This window comes from Crocodylus porosus, unplaced genomic scaffold (assembly GCF_001723895.1).
Source record: "Crocodylus porosus isolate Cpor-Errol unplaced genomic scaffold, CroPor_comp1, whole genome shotgun sequence".
NCBI lineage: Eukaryota > Metazoa > Chordata > Crocodylia > Crocodylidae > Crocodylus > Crocodylus porosus.
The window spans coordinates 105505982-105519165 of record NW_017728906.1 but is presented as its reverse complement, the minus strand read 5'-3'; the positions used below and the strand labels follow the sequence as shown (position 1 = coordinate 105519165).

Here is a 13184-nt window from a genome sequence, read left to right as displayed (position 1 = left end):
CTCTCATCTTATATAACAGAAAGTGGGCTTCATTGAAATGTGCTGGTCAAAAACGGGTTAGAAATTGCTGTTCCCACACTTCCACGCTGCTAGATACCTCACATCCTCCTCCCAAAAATCTTAAACGCTAAGTGCTATGCCTCCAGAATCTGTAAGTACTTCTCATGAAGCTGCAGTGTTGGCACCGAGTAAGAAATAAGAGGTTTTTCAGTGGTTCAGTTCCACGGTTGGAGGGAAAAGCTCAGCATTTCCCTTTAGTGTCTGATACACATCCACTTCTGATGGTTACAAGCTTATAACCTCCAAGGGCTTTATTTGAGGCTTCACAAACTTTAGGTAGCTTGCTCTCAAAGCACTTGATAAAGGTCACACTACAGTTGTGAGTAAAGTCTTTCCAGGTCTACTTGACATAAACAAGTATGAATAGAATTTATTTCAGGGATGTACTTGGTAGAATTTATTTGGCACTTATAAAGAAAATTCCCTTGAGAGGAAAAAACTCAAGTTTGAGAACATTATCCCTTTAAGTGTGTAGGATTTTTTTAATTAAATGTTTTGTGACTATTTTAAACTCAGAGGCATGTGCTGATAAATAGAAGAGACATTCTAGGTCAGTGGTTTTCAAAATTTTCTCATTTGTAGACCCTTTGGGAAATTTTGAATAGAGGTGCGGACACCTTTGAGTTGTAAGTGTGGGTATTCACATACTTTCAATTGATCATAGTCATCTTTCACAGACCCCTCCGACACAGTCTGTAGATCCCCATGGGTCCATAGACCACAGTTTGAAAACTACTGTTCTAGGTCATAGATTTCAGCTGCCTGCTATTGCATACCACTATGTAATATAATCCCTTTAATAAACTATGAAGCTGTATGCTAAAAGTAGTGGTTGCGATTTGGTGTTCTAGTTTTGAGGGTTATCTTTTTTTTCTCTCTGCCCCTTGAATTGAAAGGTTGTCCTCAAACCTCACTAAATACCTTTACCAATATTTAGGCCTGAGAGTCTGCTCCTCTTCATTCTACCATCCTGGTCGTAACTTGTATTGCATCTTTTCTTCTAATATTCGTTTATGGTCAAGACACTCGGCATCAAACTGTACTTGGGAACTCTGGGCTGTTTTGAAGTAGAATAGTTGCACTATTGCAAGTAGATAAATTTAAGTAGACAGAATTGAACTAATGCAAGCTCCTAACCTCAGAGCACTTTTTAAAACTCCTTTTAAGCCTTGCTTAGATTAATCAATCTTAGCTATTCCAGTGTAGGTTAAGGCTTTCTTATGCCTTGATGGTATTTCAGTTTTGACCGGAAGCATACCTGTGTTCCTACACTGTTGTCCAGCCAGAGATTTTTCCTTTATTAGGTCTATTCTGATTAGGCAGGAGGTATAGTACTTTGGGTTCTGTACAGCCAAATAGGGGCTTTATTTCCCTACATGGAGAAAGAAGCAGATTTAGCATGCTTACCCCCACAGTGACAGCATCTCCACCTTGACCAGCACAGAACTGTCAGCTTCCACTTGCCCTTCTTCTACAGATCAGTCAATATGTCAGTGGTATAATCTCAATGCATAAAGATGTATTGCGTGCACCTTCCTCTTTCTCTGCCCATTCTGCATGGATCACACATGCTAATCAGCATCTGACCATCAGGAATCAGTTGTACAATGTTTTCTGACAAATTTCAGGACCATCTTCAGTAGGGGCTCAGATTATAGATATTTCATGCTTGATCTGTCCCGGCACTTTGTCAGTAGCCCTTTGGACCTGATGCAGATTGACAGAGGTGTGCAGCTTCTACTATGCGATTAAAAGGCTGCTTGTGGAGTTCCTGAACTTAGTTTGTTATTTTATTAGTGTTCAACATGCAGTTAGTTAGATGAAGACACTCTGAAAATAACTTTTTTTCCTAGTGTGCAGATTTTCAAAAGACGACATATTTCTGTCTTATCTCCTACATTCCAAGACGAAAATCCATGCTAGAATAGATTTAATGTTGTTTTTAATCATCTGAAAATAGGTGTGCTCTATGGAACTATTAAAACCCTTTTGGGATAAGACTTTTCCTTATAAAAGAGAAGGTTGAGGGGTGTATAGTTCTTCTCGTGACTCTTAAATAGAACATCACACTAGTGATTTACCAAAAACTGGTCCTGAAGGCAAATAGCTTCCTATGTCAAGATGATACAGGAGCTAAAAAGAAAAATTTATAATTGTTGTATCAAAACTATTCTGCTGCTGCTTACTCATCTGTTAAAAATCGTCAGTATCAGGAGCAGTTTTGATGATGCCCTGCTGCTGTGGCATTGTAGCACATGCTTCAGGCACTTGCTTCCATGTTGCATTCCAGGTCATTGATCAAACTCAGCAGGCAGAATACTGGGAGTTACATGACAAATCTTTGTGATTCACAGCTGGGACCACAACTACGTATCATAGTAAATGAGTCAGTTAAACATCAGTAGTTTAGTAAGCATGAAAGAAATTATCATGATATCATTCATGATTCTTCATGGGATTTCATAATGAATGAGTCGTCATAAAACATCATCATGTTTAGTTTCAAATCTTAAATCAAAAAATGATGTCTTAGACTTTACGTAAATTAATGCTTCAATAATATGATAGTAAAATTGGATTGTCTGGAGGGATTTTTGTCATGCTCTGATTTTTTCTAAGGAAAAAGTCGTTCCCCTAGTACGTATTCTGGACTGCCTCCAAGTCCTCTCTTTTTGGTTTGGGTTGTCATTTGAGGGAATAATTTTACTATAATTTGAATGTACCTTCATCCATCTAGCTAGTTTTGAGTCTCAGCCTGTATTAAAATTGTAGAATAGAAAACTGTTCTATCCAGCCTTGAAGAAGTGTAATAGATCTGTTTTAATTCAAAAGCCTCTCACAAATAAGGGGAAGCAACCTTTAGTCGTTAAACATCAACTTAAAACGTTCATTCTTTTTATTGTATAATTGAATTGTTTTTCAAAAAAAATGTTAAAGTATATGCTGTGAAAATATTTTACTCAAGTTTGCTCATTTGCAGGTTGGGAAAAATGTAGGAAAGGAAGCCAATTGATAAATTAATTGCTCCAGGGAGGGAAATGCAGCAGTCTTGAAAGACTTGGTCTAGAAAAGTAAGAGAGCAAGAAAATAAGGAGGTAGCACTCATCAATTAAAATACACTTCCACCGAATAATGATGAACATATTGAAGCACTTTAGAGTTCCATTATTACATAAAATTTGTACATAAGTAGAATGTGGCCTTTACATTTATATTAGTGGGGGATTAGTTATGGACTGAGTGTACCAGGTCATTTTAAAACTTATATTCTGGTCTACAGACTGACTTATCCAGAGACAGAGTTTGACACTTCTGTATTAGGTTCTTGTTTAATTATACTAATGTGCTGCTTTTCCTTTTTTTGTAGGAACAATTGGATTCTTTGCCTGCTTTTGGTTTGTGACCAAAATATACAGTGTGGTGAAAGTTGATTGAAGAAATGTTGTAAAAAGTTAACACAGGAGAGATTTAATTTTAATCAACATAATTTAAAGACCTGTTCTGGTGATGAACTTAAGCTTTATCAGAAGTATTAGCTTTCCTGTTCTTTGAGAAATTATACTGAATGCCACAGGCTCTCCAAAACCCTTTTTTAAACTAAAGCATTTGGTTGTGATTTTAATGGTCTCTTTTCATTCAGATCTTAGTGAAGATCACAGTTAAATATTGTATGCATTTGTAAATATAACTACTGGAATAAAAACTTTAAATTTTAATGACAGATTAGAGGTGGCTGTATTACATAACATAAAGATACTTCTGAATAAAGTGTGATTGTAAATAAGATTTTTCTAGATTGCTAGGTGGGATGAATTATTTTTCTTTGAAGGGAATAAGAACTTTTTATGCTAATTTGGAAAGTTGACTCAAGGTATACTGCTTTTAGTTTGGATGTGATTTTTTTTTTTTTTTTTGGCACTTATGATGTCCATAAATATTCCAATTTCTGTGACTTAGTTTGAGTGTTCTTGGCCTTTTAAACTATGTGCCTCTAAGTCCTTGAATTTATACATTCATAATCTTAATAAATATTGTAAAAATGTCTTCAGTGGATCATTACATATTATAAATAAGTTCATAATGTTCTGTAAATACAAATATATTGACAAGGGGTGTTTAAAATTATGTAGAGTATTTTATTGAGGTTTACTGTGTTTGTTAATGTATATTGGCACTCCTTTTGATCTGGGAGAAACTCAGTTATCTGTGCTACATGACTGTAATGCTAAAATGTGATTGTGGTGCATGAAGATTAAATCATAACACGTACTACCTAAGCACACTACAGCATTAATCCAGCCCTTAATCCCAGACATCTCTTTCTTTATAAGACTGTTATCATAAAAGCATTTATATGTTGAGAAGATCTTAGTAGGTCAGCATTCATTGCTGACTTTGTTTTTAAGGATCTTAATGATACATACTCTGTAATGCAACCATTGTTTGTTTTACTTAATGTAGGTAAAAATTAAAGACACAGCCACTATTTTGCCTTGTATTAAAAGAAACTAATATCAGTTCCTGGTGACTGAAATTTTAACATGGAATATTATTTTAATAGAAATAATTGAATGTTTATATTTCATTCAGTAATTTAGGTCCGTAATGTTGTTCGTGGGTTTGCAAGGGCTATGTTCCCCATCAGTCTGATAAAATTTTATTAAACTTATGCTGCATGTAGTAGTTGTCACTTATAAGTTATTAATAGTTTTTTGTCCAACTTTTCTAATGGTATACTTTTCTAAGAAACCTTAACCTAATGATGCTTGAATATTGAAATCAATAAAAAATATCTTTGGTTAAGGTAACTTGTCATTATTAAAAATCCTCTAACTTCATATGTAAAAGTATTTAAGACAGTCTGTGTATTTATGACATGCTTTGTGTTCAGAACAGTACAAGTTTTGGTAACTCTTCTATTCCCGTTTTATCAGTTAGAGCCTTATTCTTAGATTACTCTGTGTCCCAAACCTTGTATGCAAAGTTTTATCATTATGATTTTCAACATGGCAAGTACAAAATCTGAACATCTTGGTAACCATATTGCTTGCATTTAATATGCTGCTCACACAAATCAGCATTACTTATTAAAAAGTGTGTGTGTTTGATTTGTCAAATATAATCTTAACTGTAGAGATTATTTTATTTTGGTTTAGAAAACTTTCTTTAGAGGATTCATGTAATTGAAAAAGTTTCAATTTAATTGCAAATTGATATTTGGTAAAATATTTACAATTGCCATATCTTAATGTTATTTAGTATGATATGTATCTAGACTTTGTAGAAGATAAATACTCTCTCTCCTTTTTCACAACAGTATCATTTTTAGATAATGGCAGTTCTTTAAGTAGTTCACTAATTTTGTCCTTGGATGTCCTGTTATATAAATCAGTTCCTGTCATCAGCATCTGTAAGGCACTTGCACCATCCATGAATTAGAAAATAAGGATGTTCATAAAATATATATTTTCAGAATTTTCAGTACTGAAGTTCTAATGGACTGATAAATTCTCCTCCTTCCCATTGCATTATAGATTCAGAAAATGAGCTGTTTCAAGCTTTGTAACATCAGAAGGACTTGACTTATTCCCACTGTTCAGAACAAATTGTTGGTGTAACAGTTTTTTAACTGAGTATCCCAAAGCATGGAGTTAATAGATGCTTTAAAATCATTCTGTAGGCATGTGGGAGTGTTTCTGCATCTCCATAGTGCTTCTGGGAGAGCTTTGGATTAGAATCTGTATAGTTTCCAAAATACTGGCCTCTAGTCCTTGAGCCTAAATTAAGCTGTATAGAAGAATCTCTGGTTGTATCCAGTTGTAGACAACCACTGGGACTATGCACTTGTACAAATAATACCTGACGAAGCCCCCACTGAAATATGGAAGGGCCAGAGGGATACCGGCTGCGCATATCCTCTGCTCTGGTATTCAGAGTAGTTGTTGGTTGGAACTCAATCCTGTTCCTTTATGTATAATATTTAAAAATCTTTGCTTTTGCTTAATTGTAAGCTTGCTTCTTGAAATGTAGCCAATTCATGGGTTTCCAAGGAGATTTAACTGAATGGAAAGGTTGAAGGGATAAGAACAAGCTGTTGAGTTTCAGGGAGCAACAAAGCCATGTTGGACAAAAATCAAAATTTCAAATCCATGTCAATGCAGTGACCCATACAAAAATGGATTCTCCAACATTTGAAGTACATTCTTCATTTTCGTTTGCCAGATCTATTCTGTAAGCAGTCTTTGGGCCTGCCTCATTTTCCTGGGTCAGTTGTAAGGATGGTTAAAAATTAGCTCCAAGAGGGAAACCTGATCAATTCTCAACTATGCATAAGCTACTTCAGAAAGATCAGGTTAGTTCCAGGCCTTTTTCAGGTGCATATTTTAGTTAGTACATAGCTGCGCATTTTAAGTAGTTGTGTATGAGCAGCCATGTCTAGCTGAGGTTATGTCTAGACTGGAAAGTTTTATCAGCTGGCAGTACTGTGCTGCCAAAGCACTCATATGCTCAAGTGTTTTGTTGGTACTTTCTCATTATGAGCAGCAGTGGCACCTGAGGATGAAGTTCATCATCAGTTGGCATCCCATTAGCTCCTACAACACGTTTTGCTCTAGTACATTGTGGGACATAACAGCAGAGATGAATGCAGCAAAGGCTGAATTAGTAAAAACCTGTTCAATTAAATCTGTAAAGATAAAGGCAACAGCATCAAAGAGGCGGCAAAAAATGCAATGTGCCCTTCAGTGCAAAGCCCCACAGCTGTGTACAGGGGCTTGTAGTTCTTGCCTTCTAACTGTTGAGTGGTACGTGTCAGTGGTGATACTGTTTGTGCCTATAGTGAGGTAAAACATAGGTCTCAAAAACACTATTTTTCTGTTGGATGAGATGGGTCATTCACTACAGTTTTCTACAGCATCTCCAACTACTGTTTCAGGATCTTTGTTATGTCTGTTTCATCTATTCATGTGCCACCCTCTCCTGCTTCTCCTGTTCCTCTTCATTTCCAGTCTTCAGCCTCTTGCTTAGCCTTGTCTGCATGGTGCTCTTTGAACTTGCCCTTCCTGGAGCATCTCTTGTGTTTCCCTGTTAGTGTTGGGCTTACTGTTACTGTTGAGGGAGCACTCTTGAAGTTCACCCCGCTGAGGAGGTTGATTTAAAAACAAGGAGCCTGTTGCATTCTGCACAAAGGGAAGAGGTAGCACAAAAGGAAAAGATTGGAAGTCTTTAAAGTTCTCTGGTATATTTGATAAGGCCAGACTGCTTATGGGGCAGATTGCTAAGAGACAACTCATTCCTGAAGGTGATCAAGGCTGAGGAAAAAGCAATTGCTGTAGGCACATAATATATCACTGCTCTAACCACTTTAACAGCACAGTTGTGCCTGATTAGAAGTACCTGTGTGGTACAGAAGAATCTGTTATAGTGGCTGAAACATGGCAAAGATTTCAAGAAAAGGACCAGGAAGTTCGTGCTGGATCACTTCAAAGACTGACTTTCAGGCCAATGTCGGTACAAGAGCCTCTGTAGGGATTCATTTGCTGGACAAGCAGCTCGGCATTACTAGCTGGAATCAGCATGAACCATGGGACACCACCTCTACACCCCTTGCCTCCTTCCTCCCCCCTCTATCTCAGGAAGGCACATCAACAAAACCCTTGTTCCATGGCTGCAAACCATCTTTTCAAAAAAAAAAAAAGCAAAAATAACAACTGCAGCTGCCACCTTTCTTTATTGTGGACCTTGGAAGTTCCTTCCCTGGGGTCCCATGAGGAATCCAAATGTGCATAAATGGAAGTGCCTTTTAATAGAAGGGTTACATCAGTAAGCACCACCAGACTTTTTGTTCTGTAGGATCTCCCTGTGACGCATCCACTGAAGATCCTCAGCTTGGGCCCCTTCTCATCCCACATGATGCCTCTTTACCTTGATGTCTTACTTCATCTTATAAATGTCCCTGTTCTATTAGTTCCTGCATGGCAAGGCTTACACAGCTTGCTTTCTCTACCAACAATACCTCCTTCCTGCTACAGAAAGGAGCACAGGGTTTCAGGCCCCAGTTCTCTTTGCAGGAAGTAGTAACTGTCTGTAGAAAAAGATACTATTCCAAAAACTAAAGAGGGTGGGTGCAAAAGCTTCTGGCTGGGTTGACCTCAGTTAATAGGGTTCAAAATAATGGCCGGAAAAGTCTGTGAAAGGCATTCTGGTGTTTCTGCTGGAGAATTGCAAATGAAAAGCATAAAGCTTTGGTTACACTGGGGTTTTTTGTCAGTGTCCATATAATGCCTAAGGACTTGTCACTTGTGGAAGTGGTTTATTCCACTGATGCAGACCTTGAATGTTGCTGGCTTACAGCTACTTCTTTTATGCAGAGCCTGTTGACAGTTTCTGAACTCTGTTGACAAAACTTCTAGCATAGACCAGACCTTTAATTCCATCGGGTTTCTAGTCACTTATGGCTGCTGCTGGCATCCAATGTAACACTGCCTCATTGTGCTTTTTGGTTGCTTTCAGATCTGTCTTTCTCAGGTGCTGCTATTGTCTCCTATTGGATTGGAGGAAGCCTTGTTGCCTCATTTTATGTGGACACTAAGAATGAATCGGGGCATTGATGCTTTGCTTTATTTCTCAAAGGACAGGTTGATGACAAAGGACAGTTTCACTCAAAATGGAGTGCTTCAACGTCCATTGTGCATTTTGGCACCAAGCACTGCCAATACAAATGGCTGCAAAAAATAGCCCCTGTACTTACAGAAGCGTCAACACCAGGGTTAACAATCCCATACCTGCTGGACCTGCTGAGGTCCTTTGAATACTAACAAGTTAATTTAAGCGGTTTCACATTTTTATGCACAAGTTTTTCATGTTTGTTTTGAGACGGGCCCTGTCATCTTTTTTTTAAAACCAACCAAGACCCACTCCTGTGATTTATTACTGACTGAATTATTAACAGGATGGTTATGTTACACCTTATGCATAGTCCTGACTTTTAGTGTTTTGCATTTAATTCTGCATAGCCTAGGTGAATAAAAATATAGTTTATTTTCACATGACAGCAATTTGATATATCTTTTTATCCATTCACCCACCACACAAAGCCCTTACTCTACTTTTCAGTCTGTCTACTATAGAGATAAAAAGTTACTTATTGCTCACTTTTCTTTCAAATCTGATTCATCACAGTTGTGACTATTATTAAATGATGGTAATAGGAAGCAAGCATGGTAGCTAATGGAGTGTTCTCTGTTCATTCTTCCATGGTGGGCTAGCACTAGTTCAGTCAGCCCTGAAATGCTTCCCTTCATGAGCAATTCTGTACCTTTTACCTCTGTTAAATTTTAATTCTAATGTCATTTTTCATAATTCTATACTACTTTAATTCATAACTGACTACAGCTTTATTATGGTCTTGTTTGTATAACCATCCTGTCCGTTTGCAGAATTATAATGTGTCTGCCTTTAGGGAAAGGAGGACAACTATATATTTGCCTGTACACATAGACAGGAAGCAATTGACTGTGACCTACATATACTGAAGAAAAAATTTGGAAATATGGTAGAAAGTGCGTTTGGGTTTTTGTGTTGCTTTCCTTTGATTTTTGGGACCAATGTACTTTGCAGTTAAGAAAATGGGAAAATAGCATAAATGCACCAACACTTTAAATATTTTGAATTAATGCATTCTTTTAAATGAATAAGCTACCCAGTGTTTACAAAAGCTGTTTCAGATGGCCATGGGTTTTTCATGTTAATGTAGTAAGTCGGGAAACAGGGAGGGAAAACCGACTTTTCAAAGAGTTATGACTCTTATTGGATATAGTTGAATGTTGAACTACATAGTAGGATCACAGAATATTAGGGTTGTAAGGAATCTCAAAGGTCATCTAATCCCATTACCTGCAAGATTGGCTATTCCTAGAAACCCATCCCCATAGGTTTTTTGCTACTGACTTTGAAACATGACACACAATTAGCAGACATTACCATGAACACCTCAGTGTCCATTCATAGTTTCATAGTACGTAGGGTTGGAAGAGACCTGAGCAGATCATTAAGTCTGACCTCCTGCCATGGCAGGAAAGAGTACTGGGGTCAAATGACCATAGCAAGGTGTTTGTCTAGCCTCCTCTTAAAGACCCCCTCTTCCAGTCCTCTGGTACCACACCAGAGCACCACAAGTGCTTGTAAAGCTGTGCCAGGGGTCCCGCAATGACCTCAGCTAATTCCCTTAGTACTCTAGGGTAGAGATTGTCCAGACCAGCTGATTTGAATACATCCAGTCCCTCCAGAAGTTCCCTAACTAGTTCCTCACTAACCCTTGGCCTAGGTGCGCCTCCCTCCGGGTCTAAGGGGGGGCCTAGAGCAGGGGTGGCTGTTCTGGTCCCTGCTCAGGAAAATGGAGGCAAAGAAATTGTTAAATATGTTAGCTTTGTCATCTGGTGTCACGACCAAATTTCCTAGCATGTCCTGCAGGGGCCGTACATTACCCGGAACTTTCTTTTTGCCCCCTATGTATTTAAAAAAAGACTTCTTGTCCTTGATCTGGGAAGTTAGTCCCAGTTCCATCTCTGCCGTGGCCTTCCTGACGGCCCCTCTGCATCCCCCAGTGACTGCAGTATAATCCTCCCTGGTGATGGGCCCTCCCTTCCATTGGGTGTACATCTCCCTTGTAGCTAGGAGACGCTTCCGGATGCTTTTGGTGAGCTGTGGGGGCTTTTGCGCCCTCCTGCCCCCTTTGATCCATGTTGGGATTACCTCCCTTTGGGCTTGGAGGATTGTCTCCTTAAGGAGCGACCGCTCTTTTTGGACACCTGGCTCCCCTCCCCCCCGGGACCTCAGTGCTTCTCCACCTATCCTCCTTAGCTCGTTGAAGTCCGCCCTCCTGAAATCTAGGGCTGCTGCCTTGCTGCAGGCCCTTGCCACCTTGTGCTGGATGGTGAATTCCAGCAGGCGATGATTGCTGTCACCCAGGTGATTGAGCACCCGCAGCCCCCTCACCAGGTTGTCGCCAGTGGCCAGCACCAGGTCCAACAAAGCGTCTCCCCTGGTGGGGCTGTGCACCTCCTGGGTTAGATGGAGGTCCTGCATTCTGGCCAAGAACCTACGTGAGCGGTCAGACCTGGCTGACTGCTCTTCCCAGCAGATGTCTGGAAAGTTCAGGTCACCCATGATGACCACATCCTTTGACCTAACTACTTCCATGAGCTGACTTAAGAATTCCTGGTCTAGCTCTTCCCCTTGGTTGGGTGGCCTGTAGTAGACCCCCAGTGTTAAGTCTCTTTCCCCTTGACTGTCTTGTGTTCTAACCCAGAGCACTTCAGAGTGCCCCTCCTCTGATTCTTTGCTAATTGACGAGGATGGGTATTCCTCCTTAATGTAGAGCGCCATGCCCCCATCTTTCCTCCCTGTCCTATCCCTCCTGTACAGCCTATAACCCTTGATATTCACCGCCCAGTCATGTGTTGGGTCCCATCATGTTTCAGTGAGCCCCACTATGTCTGTGTTGGTGTCAGCTAGTAGCAGGGTAAGTTCCTCTTGCTTGTTTCCCATACTATGAGTGTTTGTGTAGAGGCATTTGAGGCCTCCTGAGGATGTGTACTGGCCCCCTACTTTCAGTTGAAACTTTATAAATTAAATGCAAGTTAGTACCACATTAACTAAATTAGATTTACCTCTACTGCTCCAGATACTCTAAATTAGATGTGTTAGGAATTTAATACATTCAATAATTTTCATTCTAAACCTGCAATGTTATGCTCAGTTACCAACCCAGAAAAAATATTTTTACTGACAATTTGCAAATTTCTTACTGGGAGCATCTACACAAGATGCTGACTGCTCAGCAGCCTGATACTGCTGTGCTATAGTGTTACATGGCAAAGACTGTGACATGACACTACTGCAAAGTAGTATTAAGCTATTGCACAGTAGTGCCACAAAAAAAGGTGTTTGCCGGTGCTACTGCACAGTAACTCAGGTTACTGCACATTTATTTAGTACTTGTTTATACAAGTACTTGTTTTACAAAGTAACTATTGCACAGTAGGGTCTTGTAGATGCAGCCACTGACGACTTTTTTTTTTTTTTTTATTGACATGTTTTACATCAGGGTGCTCAACCCTGTCCTGCAGGCCAGATCTGGCCCCTGGGGGTAGGTCATCCAGCCCACTTGTGTGCACAAGTGGGCTAGATGACCCAGCTGGATGAGTGGTGCAGCGGTTTTCTTTGCTTCTGTGGTACACTTCCTATCCCTTCTTTCCGTTGTTCATTTTTTGATTTCTTTGTATTGCCTGTAAACATACTATAGTCTTTTGAAATACTCATTGTTTTCTTATAGAAAGGGAAATCACTTGGGTATGAACACTGCAGTTTTGCCCTTTCTTATATTCCATCTAATTTTTCCTTTCATTATCAGCCTCCTGCTGTCTTGCTTTATAGCATACTCTTAGTAATTGTCTAAAACAGCGGTTTCCAAACTGTGACAGATTGTGTACCACCAGATTTAAAACAATACAACCATAAGTACCACCAACAAATTTTTGTCATATAAAGTAATTATAATAAATCTGTTAACGCATACCACTGACAGGCTGTCTGCATACCACTGGTGATACCTGTACCACAGATTGGGAACAGCTGGTCTAAAGCTTTTTCTTCTGCCTTTATAATACTACCTGCAGAATTCACTCTTATCTTTCTCTTTATCCTGGACTTTAGGAAGGCCTTCGACACTGTCTCTTACCCCGTTCTCATTAGGAAACTGGGGGACTGTGGTGTTGACACCCACACAGTCAAATGAGTCGCCAACTGGCTGGAAGGCCACACCCAGAGAGTGGTGGTGGATGGGTCATTTTCAACCGGGAGGGATGTGGGCAGTGGGGTCCCCCAGGGTTCGGTCCTTGGGCCCTCATTGTTCAACATCTTCATCAGCGATTTGGATGAGGGGGTAAAAAGCACACTGTTCAAATTTGCAGACAACACTAAGATGTGGGGGGGAAGTGGGCACACTAGAAGGGAGGAATAGGCTGCCTTTGGACCTAGACAGGTTACAGGGGTGGGCGGATGAGAACAGGATGGGATTCAACACTGACAAGTGCAAGGTGATGCACCTGGGGAGGAAGAACCAG

General features: G+C 39.7%; 1 protein-coding gene across 1 annotated transcript in view; it reads left to right on the top strand.

The window, feature by feature from the left end:
* Positions 1 to 4863, top strand: part of TM9SF2 (transmembrane 9 superfamily member 2) — a 45873-nt gene extending 41010 nt beyond the window's left edge. The window contains exon 17 of the mRNA XM_019529706.1: positions 3428 to 4863. Coding sequence (XP_019385251.1) covers positions 3428 to 3495 — 68 coding nt within the window. The 3' untranslated portion in view covers positions 3496 to 4863. The remainder of the gene's footprint in view (positions 1 to 3427) is intronic.
* The last annotated feature ends 8321 nt before the right edge of the window (positions 4864 to 13184 follow it).